Consider the following 21,127-nt stretch of genomic DNA (forward strand, 5'->3'; position numbering starts at 1 on the left):
TAAGGCAGGGTGGGCAGGGGCCCAAGTTTCTTGGATCCTTGAAGTAGAAGGACTCAGAGAGCAGAAGGTTTGTTAGTTTCGGGTTATTAGTTTGTTGGAGCTGGTTCTTGGTCAGAGAATTCAGGAGGGGATTTTCAGCAGGTTAGGGCAGGGTGGGCAGGGGCCCAAGTACTAGGGTGCACACACTGGAGCCAGGGAAGCACAGCAGCTGAACGGTGGAGTATGGGAAATAAAGATCTCAGGAATTTTTCTTGGATGAGAGATATCTCTCACAAACTGGGATTCCAGAAGAACATTCAAAAGTCTTTCTTGACTCCCAAACACAGGATTGTGTTCCTGAGATGGCTTTTCTTCTACAGGAAAAAATAGATCTTTATTTAGTTCTATTTCTAAGGTTTTTCTACTAAGACGTCTGTCACTGTGAGGAAATAGCTCAGGATTTTGGGTCTCATGACATCTATGTTTCTTATGAAATCCCTGGCAAGACTCCGCATTAGAAAGATACAGTGGTGTCTGTAATCTGTTTAGTCCTAGCATTCAGCACCCCCTATTTGTTCAATTCCCAGTGCTGGGGTTTGTCAGAAGAGAAATCTTTTGGTGGAAACAACAGATGTCCTTAAATCCAGGTCCCCCCCCCCCCAGCTCCAAAGCAGTTAGCCATCACAAACTCTTTGGACTTGGCTTGGAGGATGATCTCAAGAGGGATGACAGTACAAGAGGTGGGATACCAAGGAGAAATGCGAGTACATAAATATCAAGGAGATGCTTGTCCTGATCAAGCCACACAGCTTTCTGAACCATCCCTTGGTCCTTGGGACCTCTTCAAGTGCTTACAGATAATGCCAGAGTCATATGGTACATCAAAAAGCAATAGGAAATCAGTTCATACCCCCTTTGCAGACTAACTGTGTTAACTTGGGATATAGTTTCTAAGCACAATCTCACTCTATAGGCATCTTTCATTTTGCCAGAGCAGAATTGTGTGGCAGACCAGCTGAGCAGGATCAGGATACACCCTCACAAATAGAAACAAGATCAGCTCCAAATCTTCCAAGATTTGAACCATCTGTGGGGAGTTCTTCAAGCAGACCTCTTTGCCTCTTCCCCTGAACAATCCACTGGCAAGATTATGTTCCAGGATTCAATTCAAGAAGGCCTGTAAGACTAATGGCTCTTATTTTATTTGTACAGGAATTTTTCTGTATGCTTTTTTCCACAATTTCCATTAATATCAATGGCACTTTTGAAAATTCAGAAGGAATCCCCCAAGATCATTGTGGTGACTCCCTTCTGGCCCAGACAATGATGGTTCTTCTCTCTTTTGGAAATGGCCAGGGGCAATTAACATGAGCTTCCTCACAGATTAGAACTACTAAACAAGAACAGGAGTGTTTGATAAACCCTAACATCAGTCATCTTCAGTTGATTGCCTGGATTATAGGATCTTAATTTCTTTAGCCACTTTTTTACTGAGATTTGGGCAGCAGGTTCTAATAGAAGCAAGAAAGTCTGCTAATAGAAAATAATATATTAGCAAATGGAAAATGTTTTCTAGTCAGTGCTAACAGCATAACTAACACCAATTCAGGGCCAGTTAATATTTGTTTTTTTAAATATTTGTGTGAGTTACTATCCTATGGCCTTTTTTTATACATCTGTCAATGTTCATCCATTGGCCATTTCAGCATGTCTGCCCCTGGATCCTCCTCTTTCAATGCATTCTCATGTCAAAATGTTCTTGATAGGGGTTTTAGCATAAGAAGCCTCCACGAAAATTGGTGGCCTCTCTTTGAGATCTTAATTTTGTGTTAAGGGAGCTAACACTTGCTTACTGATTCCTCTGAGATCTGCAGGAAGGGCAAATGAATTGCAAGCTCTTAAGGTGAGTCAACCCTTTCTCATTTTCCACAGAGACTGTGATGTTCTTCGTCTTCCCTTGCTGCAGTCCTGACAATTGGGTATAGTCCGCGTCCCAGTCGGCCCGAATACCAGAGTATAAGGCTGACGTCGGTCATCGGCGTCATTTCCTCAGTCTTTTTTGCCGGTGGTCGATGCAGAAGCAATTTTGCGAGTGCAGGTTGGCGTGGAGTTTCAGACCGAATACAGAGTTGGCTAAGTAATTTCTTGCCTCAGTATTTAACGGATGTCAGAAAAAGTGAATAACTGTATTTCTTGTGGGAAGCAGATACCGCATAGGGATTATATACATTGTGTATACCTTGTTTTAGGGCCTGAGCTCTTGTGCTAGATTTAACAAGCGCACTATTAAGAAGGGAGTTGTTGTAGGTTGGTGTTTGGAAAGCGTTGCAATTATACTATGCCGTCGATGCTCCTCCCCGCCTGCCTCATCTAAGAGCAGAAGAAGGAAAAAACAAGGGTCTAGGGTGTGGGGCGGCGGTCGTCGTCGGTCCTTCTCCTTTAGAAGGGCTCCAGGGGAGTTTTGCCAGTCTCTCTATAGAGTCTCAGGCAGATACTTTACTGTTACAGGATGTGCCCTCTCAGGAGGTAGGCCAGGCTGAGGGGCTTCTCAGGTAAATGTTCTTCCCTCTCTTCCCAAGGTAGTTAGGGCCTCTCCTTCTGTTGCCAAAGCTTCTTTTTAGAGAAGGCCCAAAGTTCAGCTGTGTAGGGGCTTCTCCTAGCATTTGGCTCTGTGCCTAGAAACATATGCTTAACATGGCAGAAGATTTGATTACTCTGATTAGAGGTTCTATGCCCCACCTGATAAGAGGCCTAGGGTGGAACAGGAGTTTGATAGTTTTGAACAGTGTTCACAGGCTTCAGAGTCTTCTGTGGAAGACTTGCCAGAGTTTCCTACTTATTCTGATTCTGATGTGGATGATTCCACTCCTTCAGCTTCTCCTCCTGATTTTCATTTTCAGAGACTCTTCACTCCATGAGGGAGCACTTTAAATGGGAAGGCCAAGATTACTCTGACTCCAGAAAAGGCTTAGGAATTCTTGTTTTGCCCCAGCATAGGCCCTTAGCTATTCCTCCTGTGTTGAATGTGGTGGAGGATGTTTTTGCAGAGGCTTCTCTGAACCCTGATTCCTTGCCTCCTGCTCCTGTTAAGCCTGATAGGTATTATAGGGTGCCCGAAGCTCATAAGTATTTGTTTAAGAGTCCCATTCTCAGTGGTTAACAATCCTGTACCCTCTGATAAAGAGGCAAGGCTTTGGGGGGTAAGAAAGTATATACTTCTTCCACTCTAGCCATGAGGCGTTGAATTGTCAATTTCATATGCTGAAATATCAGAATTATCTCCTTTCACAATTGAAATCTAAGGTGGATGCTTTGGTATTGAGTGTAAAGAATTGCTGTATTTGGTTCATGTGTCTGAACAAGCGTGTAAGCATTCTTTGCAGTGTGGTTTGATGCTGTTCAGGCCTCCTCGGTGGCTGCTACTAGTTCTGTTCTTCGCAGACATGCATGGTTGAAGGATCAGAATTTAGCTGAGCATGTTAAGACCAGGATTTTGGATGCTCCTTTACAGTCTGATGTGTTGTTTGGACCGCCTGTGGAAGCAGTTTTAAAGAAAATGGAGGACAAAGCTAAGTCTATGCAGACTGTTAAAGATTTTTGGTGCAGCCTCCGAGTTTAGTAGAAATTGGCCTGCTAAGGGGTGGACATATCCTGCTTATGGTTCCCAGTCTAGGGGTAGGTCTAGGCCTAGATCAGACAGTTCACCTGCTCAGACTTCTGGTGAGGGCAGGGGTCAGTCCTTTTTAAGAAGCAGAAATGACCTGCCTTTTCAGCTGCCAGTGGACTCTCGTCTGGCAGCTCCTTTGGGAGGAAGATTGTCTCTTTTCAAAGAAAATTGGGATTTAATCACTCAAGACAGATGGGTGCTGGATATCATTCATCACGGGCACAGATTTTATTTCCACACAATGTCCCCTTTCATAGGCATGCCAGATGTTCCTCCTCCACAAAGAAAAAAGTTTCTCAGTTACTCCAGATAGGCTATTCAGCCAGTCCTGTGTCAGAAAGGGGCTTGGGCCTGTTCCTAGTACCAAAGAGGGAACATGTGGAGACCAATTTTGGATTTATCTATCCTCAACACTTATCTGGACATTCCCAAGTTCAAGATGTTGACGTTACAGCAACTGTTACCTCTGCTGGGCAAGGATCACTGGATGGTAACTTTGGATCTCAAGGAAGCTTACCTTCATGTGGCCATAAGGCTAAGTTGCTTTTCATTATCAGTTCTCTGCATTGCCCTTTGGCTTATCTAGTATTCACAAAGGTTCTGGCTCAGTGATAGCTTACTTCAGGCTTCAAGGCATTCAAATTTATCCTTACTTGGACGACTGCCTGATTCTGGCTCAAGAAAAGAACACCTTCTACAGCATCTGGAATATGTCATAGCAGTGCTAAGATGCCTAGGGTATTCTGTGAGCGAAATAAAGTCCAGTCTAGTACCCTCTCAAGACATGTGCTTTCTGGGTGTGAGACTGAATACAGCAGCCCAGATGGCCTTTTAACCCGGACAAACAAAAGAGTCTGTCACTTTACTTCCATCAACTATCTCATCAGTCCGTGCTGACTGCAAGGACAGTCCTTCAAGCATTAGGGTTCATGGCATCTTGTATTCTGGTGCTTCCCAATGCCAAACTGCATATGAGGAAGCTGCAATGGTATCTCAAAATGTATGGACACAGCACTGCCAAGATTTGGACACTGTCATTCAAATAATACCTTGCCTTCACAAGGAATTCTTGTGGTGGGCTCAGGAATGTCACCTAAACAAGGGACTCTCTGTGACCCGTTTAACGACAGATGCCTCGGACACTGCTTGGGGAGCTCATCTAAATGGAAAGTGGATACAAGACAAGTGGCCTGCCAGACTACAGCATCTACATATCAACATGAAGGAGATGTTGGCAGTCCAGTTTGCATTGATGGCGTTCAGGAGTTACTTCTTCCAGGGCAGGTGTTGATTCTGACAGACAACACAACTGTCATGTGGTACATCAACAAGCACATTCTTATCCTCTATGCAGGCAAGCAATGATTTTATGGGAGACTAGATGTATTAAGCAGACAAATCATGGATCCCCACAGTGGAAACTGGATCTTCATGTATTTCAATTGACAGTGTCATGGGGAACTCTCCATAGATCTGTTCTCCACTAAACCACCAGCTGCCAAAGTATTGCACAAGGGGTTTCATCACACAGCTTGGAAAGTGGATGCTCTGTCTTTCAGTTGGAAAAACCTTCATGTCTATGCCTTTCCACCTCTGCCTCTTCTTCCAAAGGTATTATAAAGGTCAGACAGGACAGGCCAAGGATGATTTTGATAGCTCCAGATTGGCCTCATGGCCTTTACCTCTGATTCCTCATCTGTTATCTCAGAAGGACGGTCATCTGCTCAATGTCAAGCTTCAATCTCTTCATCTCACGGCTTGGCATATTCTGTGTTGAAGCATGGTAGGTCTCAGCTTCCTCAACAAGTTTTAAATGTGATTATGGAAGCTAGAAGGCCTAGTACCTAGGAGAATACAGAGAAAAAAGAAGAGATTTTTTTTTTTGGGTACAACAAAAAATTTTGAGATTTCAGGCCTAATTTTGAGTGTGGCTCTTCAATATCTTGAATTATTGGACACAAAGGGTTTGTCTTTCTCAAGATTAATGCTGCAGCAATGCAAATTTCAGCTCACTATGATTGTGACCCTCCATCCTTTGTTCAAGCAGTTTCTTAGAGGGCAAAGAATATAAGACCCCCCCGTGCTCTCCTACTACTGGATCTCATCTCAATTTTGTGTTGGTGCAGCTACTGCTGAATTGAAATATTTGTCATGGAAGACTGCTTTTCTGTTGGCTATTACTCTGCAAAGAAGGGTGTCTGAGTTAAGGCCCTTATGGGCATAATCCTTCCTTTATGCCTAAGGTGGTTTCTAGTGTGGCTTTAAACCAAACTATTCATTTTTTTTACGTTTTTGCATCCTCAAAATAAAGGGGAGAAGATTTTGCACACTTTTTTAGATGTACGAAGACAAATACTATTTTTTAGCAGGACTAAAGATTTTTTGGCAGTCTCAGCAGTTACTTGTTTCTTTTTTTGCTTTTCACAGGGCAAGCCTGTGTCAAAACAAACTATTTCTAGGTGGATTGGCTTTTGCATTGCAAGGCAGCTACTTGGAGTTCAGTGCATACTTTCTCTAGGCATTATCACCTGCCTATATATACTAGACTAGAGCTGGCATCTACATTTATGGTAGGTACAAAACTGTACTTTTCTTTGAGAACTAATCCTTTTATGCCTAAACTGGTATCCAGGTTTACTTTTAGCCAAACTCTTCATCTCCCCTTTTTCTTTTCTGAACTAAAAATGAGGGAAGAAGGGTACTTCATACCTTGGAATGTCGACAGACTACTCTAGTAGTATGTTGATAGAACTAAATTTTTCAGATCTTCAGATCAGTTGTTAATTTCTTGTGAAGGTAAGAAGAAGGGACAACCTGTGTCAAAACTATTTCCCAAATGGTTCTCTAAGGCTATTAACTTTTGTTATACTCACCAAAACAATCTATCCTCTAAGAAAGATGTTAAAGGTTACATACTTTTCCAACAGTTTAGTTACATAAACTAAATGTATCTCTTTTTCACCAGGCCTTAGCCTCTTCTGTGGCTTTTTGGAAACTGTTGGAGTATTCTAGAAGCTGCTACTTGGCCCTCTGTATATACTTTTACAAAGCACTATAAGCTTTATTCCTTCTCTTGCTCCAGATCATGCTTTACAAGGACCATTCTCCAGGGGCTCCAGGACAACTCTTCTGCTTCCACTTCCCAAATATAGTTAACTAAGGAAATCTACCCTTATTGCTAAGGCTACTACATCAATGATCAGTATGGTGAACATAGTACAGTTGCATAAGTTGAACTTCCCATCATAGTGGATGTTAGAATGATCAATGCTCCGTAGCCACTCTCTCCATCTCCCTTGTTTTTTTGGGGGGGTTTCTGGTGTGTTTAATATTCTAGGGGTGTGGGCATTCATTTTTTTTGTCATTCCTAGCATTGTCCTTCCAGTGCTCAACATCCCTTGCTCTGCTGGCTCTGAAGGGTTTTGCATTTGAACTTTTCTTTTAGTCAGTTTAGCTAAAGCTGCATGAGAGTTTGGGAGCATGGAAGGTGCCCTGAAGCTTTGGAAGTTGGCCGGCTGCTATAACCTTGGCAGGATATAATCCATATAGCCAAGGCTACTTGCAGCAGTGATCATTTGAATATCTACTGTTATGGGAAGTTAAACTTACACAACTGTAATTTCCCTTGGTAAAGCATCAAAGAAACAAGTCCCAGTTCCCCTAAACAGTTAAAAATACAGACAGAATGGTGTACTACAGAAGTAGGAAATGAAGATGGCTCAGAAAGCACAGCTATTGTGCATGTCTGTGGATAATATTGGTTCAAAATTTTTTGAAATTGGATGCCTTGTGAAAAAGAGGTACATTTGTTTTTGTCACTAAACTGTCGGAAAAGTATACAAGATTTCCATCTTACCTAGAGGTTTAGGTGTGGATAGATTGACAGCTATTATTTTCACAGTTGGATTATGGATACAGAAACATTTTTGTACTTTAAGGTGTCCGTTTTATGTTTATTATATTAAATTTAGCAGGAAGAGGAAAAAAAAGCAACATATACTTCAGATTGGAGCTACAGTAGCTGTCAATGTAGTACTGCTGCAACTAATCGCCTGTTGAAGCATTGAAGAAACGTGCCAAGCTGAACTGCCAACCCCCCATCAACATTGAACCAACAACATTGTCTAGACAAAAGGAACAAAGATAGTCATAGCTATGCAACAGATGGGAGCTAACTGATCTGGCAGCCCAGCATTTAGGTCAGCAGCATCTGGGACTTTTACTGAACCTGTAACCTGGAGCTTTAAGAAAACTGAACATAAAAAAATAGCAATACTGAAGAAACTTATGGTGAAAGAATGAAAGTAAGTAAATGCAAGCCTTAAAATCAAATGTGTACTATAAACAGTAACAGTGCTTGGAATGCTGGATTTAGTTGTAGTTGGGAAATCTGTCTTTGAAAGTGCAAGTTAGTGTGTGCTTGTGTTGTTTTTCTTCTGTGTATTTGATCCCTTTTCTGTCCCTTTTAATTCTGTAGAGGAAATGATTATTGCAGAATTATAGAGGTAAGTAGTTCAAAGGAAGTTCCTTAGTAAATTACATACATGGTGCAATCAGAGATGCTGCTACAGTTGTAACTAGCATGCAGAATCATTATAGCAGATATTTGGAAAGTTGGCAGTTAGTTGTACATTTGGTGCTTAACAGATCCATTACTAACTCTGTTATGTTATGGTCTGAAGAGAGTATAAAGCAGCTCACTCCATTGTGGATGTTCTCCATACTGTTTTTTTTCACACTACAATAAATTAAGCCAGGTGCTGAGACATATGGCACAGAGAGACAGTGATTAGCATTACTGCTTTGCAGTACTTGGTCATCCATTTTGTTTTTTTGACTTGGCATCTTTCTTGGTATTGCTTGCATGTGTTTGTTTATACTTCTTCCACTATGACCTATGAGACTTCAAAATTCTGTTATCAGTGTTCAAAAGATGTTTGTGCCATTCATAACAATGACACAGAGCAAAATCAATGTCTTTGCTGGGGATAACCCCCTGCACCTTACTACATGACCCTCCCCTCCCCTCCCCGTACCCCCTGAACTTTTGTCTGTGTATGTATGTATATATATATATATATATATATATATATATATATATGCATGTGTGTGTGCATATATACACACTCATATATATATATATATATATATATATATATATATATATATATATACACACACACACACACACACACACATACATATATATATATATATATATATATATATATATATATATATACACACACATATATATATATATATATATATATATATATATATATATATATATATATATATATATAGTCACACTCACAACATTGGAGAAAGGAGAACCTCTCTAAAATGGCTCACCAAAATCTTCAGCAGTACTTATTTTACTCTTATAATAGTAACAAAATGATATTCAAGGCTTTGTAGTTCGATGAGATATAGGAAAGCCTGTCAGAACTGATCATACTTCCGAAGTCCTATTGTGTACTCCTCCATCTCAGTAACTAAATAATTTGTCAATCTCAATAGTAAGTCTCATTTGTCTGCAGAACAAATTGTTGGCAAATTAAAATGTCCCACTTCTCATCTTATAAGTCTGTCTCAATTTTTCTCTGGGCCTCAGAATTCAAATGGCCATCCATCAAGAAGAACAATGGAAGTTCCCAAGTGTCCTGATTAAACTTCTCTCATCCGAAAACAGGCTACAAGCCTAGTGGGTCAAACCTAGTCATCAAAAAGAAATTACAATAGAAATAAATAGCTATTCCAGCAATAGTGATGTTCATACACAGTCTTGGGAAATGGATACCCCTGTAGCTTAACTCCATTTCTAAAGACAAAGTTATATGCAAAAAATTCAACATGACATTCAAAGAAAAGTAGATAGACCAAAGAATGTTTTATTAATTGTAGATTTGTTGGTGAAAAATAAGTACCAATTCAAGTTTAGCAGCACTCTACTCAACCTTGAACCCTATCACACAGGAGAAGTTAAGTGCTGAATGCTACCCTGCTTACAACGTCAGTATTTTACTGCAGAGAGAACATAAGAAAATTAAGTCTTTTGCTTAGATAGCAGTAAAATTGCTTTGTTCACTGTTAAGTGCATTTAAAATAAATCTTTGTATAACTAATTCTTAACAGTCATCGGTGCTGCTTTATTTCTTGATCTGAAGACGTTTGAAAACTGAATTGTTAATTTACTATATGAATTTCTCCTGGAATATCAAAAAGTGAGGATAATTAATGGGCACTTGAGTTTAGTGGTATGTAACTTGCTTTCTGTTATGAATAGCTTCTGGCTTATATTAATATAGTCCCCTTTTTTTTTTTTTTTACAGGACATGCTGAAAGACGACGCTCTACTTCTGATCCCAAATGTCCTGAAGGTGTTCTTGGAAAATGGGCAGATCAAATCCTTTACTTTTGATACACGCACCACTGTCAAGGTAGGAGACCTTTGGGATGACCCAAATTTTATTTATCCCTTGTTGACTGGGTTAGTCCCACTAGGCTAGTAGCCTCCTTTCAGTTGAAACCTGAGGTGGTATGGAAATATTTTCTCAATTTGCAAACACTATAATCAGTAGCTTTCAAACAACACCTACAGATTATGAAAAAAGAATGCAGTCTCTCAGAATATAAATGATTGTGTTAAGGAAAAAAAGAATTGTGTTCACATAGCAAGAAATTTACAAACCCACTAACAGGAGATAAAAAAAACATTTGATCCACATAGGCAGAGCTGGCCTTTACAGTTGTGAAGCCCAGTCTGGACCATTTTGGCAGGGCCCTTCAGCTGTGTCCCGCCCACACCGCTTCAACTTTCATACAAATTGTCAACTTAAACAACTGAAACAGTCTTTAGCATCAGGACTATATGCTACTACCAAGTATTAAAGATATAACAATATGTTTATTTGTTAGCTTGTATTTTGTCGTAAGACATGTTAAAACAGAAGTAAACTACTGAATTCCTGGATTATAGTCAACACATTTTGTTTGCAAAAGTAATACTCGATAACCAGCCAAGACGTACACTCAACTGAGCTCAAACCAGGAACCCAGAAATCCAGCCACCAGAGCCAGCTCCAGCACTAGGCGACCTAGGCAGTCACCTGGGGTCCACTGGGTTGGAGTGGCTGCCACAAAAACCTTACATTCTTTTTTAAGAACACATTTTGTGTGCATTGTATTTCTTTTTTAAAGATGTATGAAGAATGCATCCTTAGTAGCACCAGTACATGCATCATTAGTATGACACACACATTTAACCTGCAGTGGAGCAGATCATTTAAATGGACATGGATCTGGATTTTGTTGCCATTCCAGGAAAACACGGAGGACCTGATCATGAAATAGGTTAGTGGAGATATATGTGTGTGTGTGTGTGTGTGTGTGTGTGTGTGTGTGTGTGTGTGTGTGTCATACCTCTCAACTGTTCAGATTTTCACAGAATGTCCAGATATTTGCCTCAAAATCTTGGTCTCTTCCTCATAAAATGTTTTTTTTTTGGCAAATCACTGGGATGTTCTGAAGAATGAAACTGGTAAATGTCATAGATTTGATTTTCAGTCTTTATATCCTTTAGAAAATACATTTTAATGCATTCTCTGTTATTCTAGAAACTTTCTAAGTCTATAAGAGCAATATTTAAAGTCTGTCCCTATTTTTGGGCCTTTGTTACCCCCATTATGTCATCTTTTGCCCAGATTTCCAGGGATAAGAGGTTGAGAGGGTGTGTGATTGTGTGTGGGGGGTGGGGTGGGGTGGGGTGTGTGTGTGTGTGTGTGTGTGTGTGTGTGTGTGTGTGTGTGTGTGTGTGTGTGTGTGTGTGTGAAATGCCCTAGGTAAGTATGGCAGATTGGTTAACTCATTCACTCTCAAACCCTATACCTTCAATACAGGACTATAGAGCCTGAATCCTCTAAACCAAGTGTCTGACTGTTGAGTTTAAGTGCATTTTCAAAGCATGTTGAGTTTCCCTGAATTTTCAAAGACTGTTGAGCTTCTGAGCATTTCCAAGGAATGTTGACTTTTTGTGCATTTTCAAAGAAAGTTGGCTTTCAAGGGAATATAAGTCTACTGTTGCTCATGACTAGTGTCTTTTCATTGTGTAGCTGTTTTGTTTAGAAAATAGCCATCACCAGTGTCTGTGCTATACATTGTAAAAGCAGTGTTAGTAACACAACAGGTAGCATTCTTGCCTTTGGTGCAGAAGACTGTGGGTTCTAATCCCACACCATGTACATGGAGTGCTGATATTGCATTGCCTCTTTTAAGGGGGCATGGGGTATGCCCTCCTGACTCTGTCCTCCTTTGCATAAGACACCTAGCAACTATGAATGTGCTGCTGTTTTGACAGCCATTCCCTACTGCAGTATTACCAGTTTACCAATTTTGTTTTTAAATATAACATAGGCAGTTTATTTTTCAAGAGCAGCAGACACTGATTTTTTGCTTGAAACACTGAAATGGAAAGTTGTTTGCTAGCAAAAACCTCTTCATTAGTTTTTAGATCTATTTAAAGTGGAATTATTCAGATGATGTTTACTTCTACAGAGATTGTGTATATTGACTGATATTGGTGGATTGTAATGACAAACGTCGGAGTGGCTTTTTTTGTTCAAAAGTTCTATAATGGTATTTTTATCCTTATCGTGTCATACTTTTTGTTTCATTGCTTACTGGAAAAATGTTCAAACTTACAAATTTAAAACACACACTTTAACAAGTGAGGTATTATACAAGGAATATAATTTAATACTATCAAGATGGTGCATCAAATACACATGCATGTATGCATGGTCCAAAAAATGGTTGCAGGGGCCTATGGTTTGAAAACAACCCAAAGGTAAACTTAATTAGCCACTGCTAAATGTATATTACTTGAATGTGGGTTTCAATGTCATTTCAATGAATGTGAGTTCCAAGGGCAGAAAAGCTTTTTTCATTGTGAGAGACTATTGTTTTGTTTAACAAATGACCATCACTGTTTCTGCTATAAAATTTGAAGTAAAAGTTTTAAACATCTCTAGTCATTGTAGAAGCAAAGAAAATGATATGCTCACTGACAAGATTGAATATTGTTTATGGTAACTGGGGAGTAATAGCCAAGTAATGGGAAAATGTAATGGCTGTGAGGTACCTGCTTGGGGTGGGGGGGGGGTCTGAGACTTTACCTTGCCTATGGCCCCAGTTGACCATGATCCCGCTCTGCCAGCTAGAGAACTCCAGTAGAAAAAAAAGGTGTTTAAAAAAACATGAAACTTTATTGTATAGCTAAATAAATTCCTCATGAGGCTTATGGAATTATTTACCCAGTTTTCTAAAAGGAGCCAAGAAGGGTTGGTCCCTTTCAGCAGCTCAGTGCTTCCTAATGAGCAAATGGATGGCATCATGACTTCCTGTGGGGTGGTGATTTACCTACTAATAATGGACTAGTTAACAAAGATGCAGTCGACAGTGACCAAACTGGTAAAAAAGTGACACTGACATATGTTTATACTTTGGGGTTTACCAACAATAACCCTACTGTTTGGCAGAGTAACTTGAGAGATGCAACTATCAGTATGAGAAAAGGCTTGGTTTTAATAACTGTGTGAATTCTAATGCCCAGGCTCCACCCAATTCTAATAAGAATCCAATGTATGAAACATCTTTGCCACATCATTTAGAGATGACTGAATTGGAGGAATTTGTTTAGATATGCAATAAAGTTTCACCATTTTTAATCACTTTTTTTTTTCCATTGGAGTTTTGTGGCTGCATTTCTTTATTCCATGTTTGAGCTCAGTTCATTTTTTCCTGGATTACTGACAGATCCAATATCTTCTATAATTTCTCTCTGTCTGTTTAACTCACTCAGGCACACTATAAAGAGGCCTGTTTGATGGTCCACTGAGACGCTGTCTATGTGGTGCTTTATCAAGTGGATGCACCGCTGCTTACCAGTGAATGTGACCAAACTCCTGCAGCACTAGCTGGATCTCCCATCTTGGATAGGAGATAAATGCACACTTCCCACTTGTGCTCCATCCCACATTACTTTTTTAAATATTTTTCTGTCTTTTCTGTCTCACTCCTTTCCATTCTTCACTTCATTTGACTTGTGCCTTTCACTCCTTCACATTCCAAGCCCAACCTTACATACTGTAAATACTTTTGTTCTTTGTATATTATTTTCCTCAGTATAAACATTATATTATATGATGTTCTGAGTGTATAATATCTCTGGCCAATCATATTGACTGTATTCTTGTATCACATCTACTTAAGATTATGTTCATTTATGTTGTATATTATCCCGATTTAATATCTTTCTGCTTGCTTACTTTTACATTACCACTGTTGAATTGAAATTGCTTATCATATAATGATTATTATTCTTTGATTGTATTTCCACAGTATTGAGAAGTACAATGATCCAGGTGGATCAGAAGTCTTCCTGGGTTATCAAACTTAAAATTAATAAATTTAAAAATTAAAAAAATATATATTTGTAAGTTAAGTATTCCACACACTTAAGCCTGCTGCAGACACTATCCAGACCATTTTACCATTTTACAAATATGCACGCCCATTTTGAAATGAGAAATGTGACAAAATCTTGTCACTCGTGTGAAAAACTGAAAACACTGTCATCTGTGTTAGCATGTCTGGCAGGAGATTTGTGCATATTCTTAGATTAACTTGCATTGTATGCCATTATGCCGATTTGTGAAAATGTAAATACGTTTTAAAATGTTGAGTATTTTCCTGTTTAAACAAAATGCTTAAGGAATCTGTCACTGCTTTAATACACTTACAAAGGTGCATGTTTATGCTAAAGTACAAACTGTGGATAATCAGCTGAGCAGTGAGTGATGCCATTTGAATGTTCCTTGCTGCTAAGAGATGATTTAAACAACTGATTGACAGAAAAAGAATCTTTTTTTTTATTTTTACAGCTGACTGTTATATTTTGAAATCAGATAGTTGAGACAGCTGAAGACAGTAGTTTGTCAAGTACTGAGCAGTCAGTAGACACCAAGAAAAGAGAACTCACCAAGAAAACTGTAAGTTTGCATCGGCCTGGCTATTATATCTTGAGTAGTTCATGGACAGTATTTAGAGAGGAGTTGTGGTATTGTATGAGGAAGTCGGGAGTGGCAGAGAAGTATGTAAGAGTGGTACAGGATATGTACAAGGGTAGTGTGACATTGGTGAGGACTGCAGTGGGAGTGACAGATACATTTAAGGTGGAGGTGGGATTACATCAAGGATCAGCTCTGAGCCCTTTCATATTTGCAGTGGTGATGGACAGGTTGACAGATGAGATTAGACAGGAGGCCCCGTGGACTATGATGTTTGCAGATGACATTGTGATATGTAGTGAGAGTAGGGACCAGGTTGAGGAGACCCTGGAGAGGAGGAGATATGATTTAGAGAGGAGAGGAATGAAGGTCAGCAGGGCTAAAACAGAATATATTTGTGTAAATGAGAGGGAGGGTAGAGGAATGGTGAGGATGCAGGGAGTAGAGTTGGTAAAGGTGAATGAGTTTAAGTACTTGGGATCAACAGTTCAGAGTAATGGTGAGTGTGGAAGAGAGGTGAAGAAGAGAGTACAGGCAGGGTGGAATGGGTGGAGAAGAGTGTCAGGAGTGATTTGTGACAGACGGGTATCAGTAAGAGTGAAAGGGAAGGTCTACAAGAGAGTAGTGAGACCAGCTATGTTTATTGAGAGTTATTGATTTTTTTTTCAATCTTGTAATCATTTTTACTATTATTAATTGTTTTTCAATACTTTACATTGTAGCTGAAACCAGTGTTTTTTCTTTAGAGATTAAAGAGTGCTTCTATTTGTTTGATACTCCCCAGGTCATCTCAAAGGCCTGGCTGTTCTGGTCAAAGCTATCGTTTTTTTTTTTTTTTTTGATAATTAATTTTCATATGTGGACACCCCCCTTGAAGGGCATGAAGACCCTCTGACTGGTGGCAGCATTTCTGTATTTAATTTGAGAAAGAGAGGCAGCTGGAAATCTGTGTCAGGCTTTCTCAGAAGTGTTTGCATGTGTGAAATTTTGAGCAAGAGTGCATCAGAGGTCTTAAACTGGGACACTTTGCTTTAAAGTGTATAATAAGAAAAATACATTTGGGTGGACAGAAGTGTATATAGTCCAGTCCCAGAAAAATAGAGCATGTTCCTTTTGTGCTCTTAGGGGTAAATTGTGACAATATTATTTCAGTTTAAGTGACAGTCTCATATTGGAGTCAGTAGTGAAGATTGAAGCTCCTTAGTTACTGACCCAGTATAATAAGGGATGTCATTTAATTATTGGCATTCTGGTGGGATATAGCTGGACATCACAATTTGTCACAGTCCCAGGCACTCGCCTCTTATGCCCAGTGTCCTTGGATGCCAGGAAGTACTAGACAGGTGAGCCAGTGGAGCTTTGCTTAATGGAAGTGGCAAGAATGGGGAGAGCAAAAAGGAGCACGAAAAATCCCTCACCTTCATTATATATTCACAACTGATATTCCCCCTTTCTTCCTTCATGCGCTTCCAAATCATATTTTGTAATTGCTCTGAATTTTCAGATTGGAGTTGTTTACCCATTTAATTCACATACCTTTGTTCCAGCTGATGTGTTTCCACAAAATCAAATAAAACTTGGGACGTCCTCAGAATGCTTACAATAACAGTAATAATCTCAGGTCTCTCCTTTTAAATAGGATTGATGACTTGGCACCCTACTTCTATTTCTGAAAGTATAGTTCTACCCTGTTTAACAAATGATTAAATAACTGGACTAATACATGCAGTTATTTCTAGTCATACCCCAGGTCCAAAGAGCAACAGTTAGTATTACATGATGCAAAAATCATCATGTTTTGTCAGGCAGGTGGAAATCAGAATGCCTTAAGTAAACCCACATATATGTAGGCAGAAAGCACAAAATCCTCATAGTTTGCTCAGATTTTTATAATGCACTTCCTCCAGAATCTCCACCCCACTCTAGCCCATCGATTTTCTAGCTTTAAGTTTCTGCTTGTCCCCTGTTTTGCATGTGACTCTGAATGTGAACCCCCTGCAGTATATTTGAGTCAGTTTATGAAACTTTTCTCCCATATTCAGCCAAGTGAATCATTTTCTTGATCCACCTCTGCTTCCACACACACCTCATGTTCCACTTCACTGGGATTATTTTGCTGCAATCTGTGACTGCACCAAGCATTTTGCAATGATAATGTTGAGCTGGTAACATTAGATCACAGGTTATAGTGATCAGATGTTAACCCCATATCATATTATTTGTTTTGTTATGATTATTAGTGCTTGTTTTCATAGTGTCTGATACCAGCCATTGCACAAGTTTTTCTTGTAACTGTATTCAGTAGCAGCCATACATAAACCCTATGCAAGTAAGAGAAGCAAAAGAAAATGGTACCTCTTTGTCAGTCTTCAAGTTGATCCTGGTCTTATTATCTTCCAAGACAGTAAGTTGAGTAGTACACAAAACCAGACTGGGATTGAAAACCCTGTTTGAGCACACAGTAGCAGCCACTGATCAGTATGGGAGTGTGAGTAGCTAACACAGTGAGCCATGCAAGAGGCATTAAGCTGCAGTTACCAATAATACTGGACTAGGCACTAATGCCAAGCATGATAGGAAATTATTTTCTTTCCATTAACGAGACTTGTGGCTACTATGGAGAATATTATCGGTAGGAAAATGCCTTGCACTTTTCTGTAGTGTGTCTCGGACAAAGCTCTGGGCCGCATAAGGCATAATGACTCTCATAGCCTAATGTGGGGCCCTGTGAGAGAGTGAGGCCTATTGGGCCAAATGGGTCCAGTTGATCTAAGATCAGCCCTGCTCATAAGTTATCACTTACCTGTCTGTCTTCACATTTATATAATGCGTTATTGGATACTCAGATAGTTGAATCCTCTTCTTCTCCGAGAAGTATGTTCCCTTGTATTCAGGCTACATGTTTAAATGACAAAAAATATGTATAAAAGGAAATCTGATCTTACTGCAGTCATTGAAGAGATATTCACTGGCATGACCTGACATTTGACTCATTAATAGCTTTTTGAGATGAGCCTTTTTACTGATTAGGACAACCAAATCCAGTCTGACTTTTATCCGATCATGCATCTTACAGCTGTCAAGACTTACTGGTTTTGATAGGTGTCATGGAATCTCCCAACATCCACCTGAGGTACCTCCTACTCACATAGATGAGACCTCAGTTTATCTTCTCATCTGAAGGATGATATACTTGGGAGTGCAGCACTCCCCTTAATGCTACAGTACAGTGCCAGTGTCCATCTATCTGCTATGAGAATAGAATCACCTGCTTTCTGGTCTTCTGTTGTTCCACTGGCACTGTATATAATATAGCAATAACCGACAAAGTGGGTATGGTATATTGAAGATTTACCCATGGTTGATGTGGTTTAATCATGAGGGTGAATCCTGAGTGATTAAATAAAGGCAACCATGGGTAAATCTTCATTATACAACGACCCTCCATTAAATATTCAAAAACGTGCACGCTGATTGGTCAGCGTGCACGTTGTAAATCAGAGTTATAGTAATGGAAAAAGGTCCGGTCGCCCGGACTTTTTCCATTACTATATCTCTTTTTTTTTTACAGCAACGGAGAACACAAGATCTCCATTGCTTCACACTGTCTCGCTATGTTAAACGAGTTTAACATAGCGAAACAGTTTTTAAAAAGCAATGGAGATTCTCCATTGCTTTTTTTAAAGCTGTCTCGCTATGTTAAACTCATTTAACATAGCGAAACAGTTTTTAAAAAGCAACAGAGATCTTGCTTTCTCCGTTGCTTTTGCCCACAGCTCTGATGTACTGCGTAGGCATGCGCATGCGCAATACATCAGAACTGCCGCAGAATCCCAGACAGCTGCGGAAGGGCAGCAAGGAGGCATTATACAATGCCTTTATTTAAGAAAAGTAATTATTTTTTTTCTTAAATAATGTCATTGTATAATAGCAATAACCCATTTCTTGGTGTGGGTAATGCTGGATTTACCCACGGTTGGCTTTGTTTGGCCACTCGGGCTTCGCCCTCATGACCAAACCAGACCAAGCTTGGGTAAATCCAGCATTACCCACACCCAGGCGTGGGTTATTGCTATAATATACCACACCAAGGTGTCTGTTATTGTTATTATATAATGACATTATTTAAGAAATAATTACTTAATTTTCTTAATGTATTTGTATGACAGCTCCATGATGTTCGTTTTTTTTTTTTTTTTTTTTTTTTTTTTAATAAAAAAGTAGATCCCGGGAGACTTTGAATGTACAGGAGAGAAGAGACACAGAAAATGAAAGGATAATCAGGTACGTTTCTCCAGTTTTGCATAACTTACTTGATTATCCTTTTATTTTTTTGTCTCATCCATCTCTCCCATTGATTTCCAGTCTACAGTTTTCTAAGTTGATTATTACTTTTATGGCATATATTAATGGAAGAATGTCTGGACAACTGGACCTTTTTCCTTTGGTATATGCTCTGAGTTGCAACAGGCACGCCGGTTATGCTGATCAATATGCATGCTGTAGTGCAATGAATAAATATTCTTCTGGGTCTTTTTCCATATGATTACATGTTTTTTCTGGCACTTTAATGCTAAGCTTTTCAGATTAATCTTAATGTTTCTTTTTCAGTGGGTATCGCATACAAATTTCTCAAAGACCTTTTATATACTGGAGAAACCAAAAGACATTTAAAGCTTTATACAGAGGCATACAAACTATGTGAGGAGCATTAACTATGGCAGCTGTTTAGCAAGTCATTTTTATAAAATGTGATTACAATTAAATCATTTTGGAGGCCTGTCTAAATATGGGATACCTAAAGTAGTCATTAGTGTATGGCTTTAGCCCTACTGAACTTAATGTAAATTTTGTTAGAAATATGCAATTGATCGACTTTTATTTCAATCATTGTGTTTTAGAATATGGCTAAATGTAACATCATGTTATTCCTTTTTCACATTTTCTGGTTGAAATGGTACTAGACAATGCACCAGAGATTGCAGTTTTCACTTCTAAATGAAATTCAGTCAGTGTTGCTTCTGCGAGTCATTTTGTTAAACTATTCATTTGTTTGTTGGTGTACCTTGTATGAGCAATCTTTATATTTATCCAGTTGTTTATGTGGAGTATAGGACAGCTGCATAAAGGGCGTATGATAGAGTATAGATAAGGAATTAAGACCACAACCCTTGCCTTGATCATTTCCATGACTCTACTGCAAAAAAAAAAAAAAAGAAAGAAAACAGCAATATGCTCACTTTCATAATTTTGTGCAATTGAAAGAATGTACAAGCACATGTAGCACATGCATGCATATACAAATGCATAAATATGTACTTGGATAATATCGCTAGCTAGTTAAATGTATTTTCAAAATGATACCTAGATACATGTATGTGCATTTATATAGTTGTCAAAAGAAATCCTTATTAAAGAAAAAGAGTTTACAGCTTTGTGAAAACTTGTGAAGTTTATTTTACCATGTCACCAACACTTGGCATTTTTTTTAATTTAATTTGTGGTTGTCACAAATGAAATGGAATTAGAGTGTGTGTTGTGTGTTGTGTGTTGTGTGTGTGTGTGTGTGTGTGTGTGTGTGTGTGTGTGTGTGTGTGAGAGAGAGAGAGAGAGACTGAAATTTGACATAGTTGACATTTCCAAAAAAATAAAACAAAGACATGAAACTGCAATTGCTCTGAGACATAACCACTGCGTATGCCTCTACAAAACAATGATTTTTGCAATGGGACAAGCCTATTACATGCCTTATACCCCATGATAAATATATATTCCATCTCCATAATCCCACAATACCAAGGAATGAACATATTCCCCAATCCAAGTATTGTAGTGATCTTGCACATAGGTTCATAGGTTGGTAGTAAGATATCAGCCCTAGGGCCTATACAAGCCTAGCCATAACAATTCCCTGGCTGTTTCTTCCCACAATATTTATTTCCCTGGACCCCTGTCTAGCAAGGGCGACTGATGTGATCCCCAGGGTGAATTTCCCATCTCCCATCCAATCATCAAGGTTCCTTTAGAAGAGGGCCAAAGAGGTGCTCTACTTGACATGTATGGACAGTGTATTCCAGAGTTTGGGGAGTCTCTGGGTCGGGAACCTATCCCTCCAGCATGTTTTTTTCATTGTGATGACAAGGTTTAGATCCCTGGAGCGTCTCTGTCTGAGGGATTGGGATTTCTTTAAGTGTAGCATGTCCAACAACTCTGGGTTTGACACGGCCTTGTATGTTAAGCAGAGATCGCCTCTGAGTACACTATATGTGACAGAGTATAGGTGGAGTTTTTTTAGATGGTCAGCATAGGGCATCTGCTTTAGGCCTCTGATTCTTTTAGTGAGGTATTTCTTCAGCCTTTCCAGTTGTCGCAGATGTCTTGAGAGGTACATACCAAACGGGGCATTGTATTC

General features: G+C 39.3%; 1 protein-coding gene across 1 annotated transcript in view; it reads left to right on the top strand.

Annotated features, from left to right (window-relative positions):
• The window catches only part of FRMPD3 (FERM and PDZ domain containing 3), a 581,141-nt gene that overhangs the window by 25,547 nt on the left and 534,467 nt on the right, over positions 1-21,127 (top strand). Inside the window, exon 2 of the mRNA XM_044057050.1 lies at positions 9,982-10,089. Coding sequence (XP_043912985.1) covers positions 9,985-10,089 — 105 coding nt within the window. The 5' untranslated portion in view covers positions 9,982-9,984. The remainder of the gene's footprint in view (positions 1-9,981; positions 10,090-21,127) is intronic.

The sequence above is a fragment of the Protopterus annectens genome, chromosome 15.part0 (assembly GCF_019279795.1).
Source record: "Protopterus annectens isolate FY-2018-M chromosome 15.part0, PAN1.0, whole genome shotgun sequence".
Taxonomy (NCBI): Eukaryota; Metazoa; Chordata; order Ceratodontiformes; family Protopteridae; genus Protopterus; species Protopterus annectens.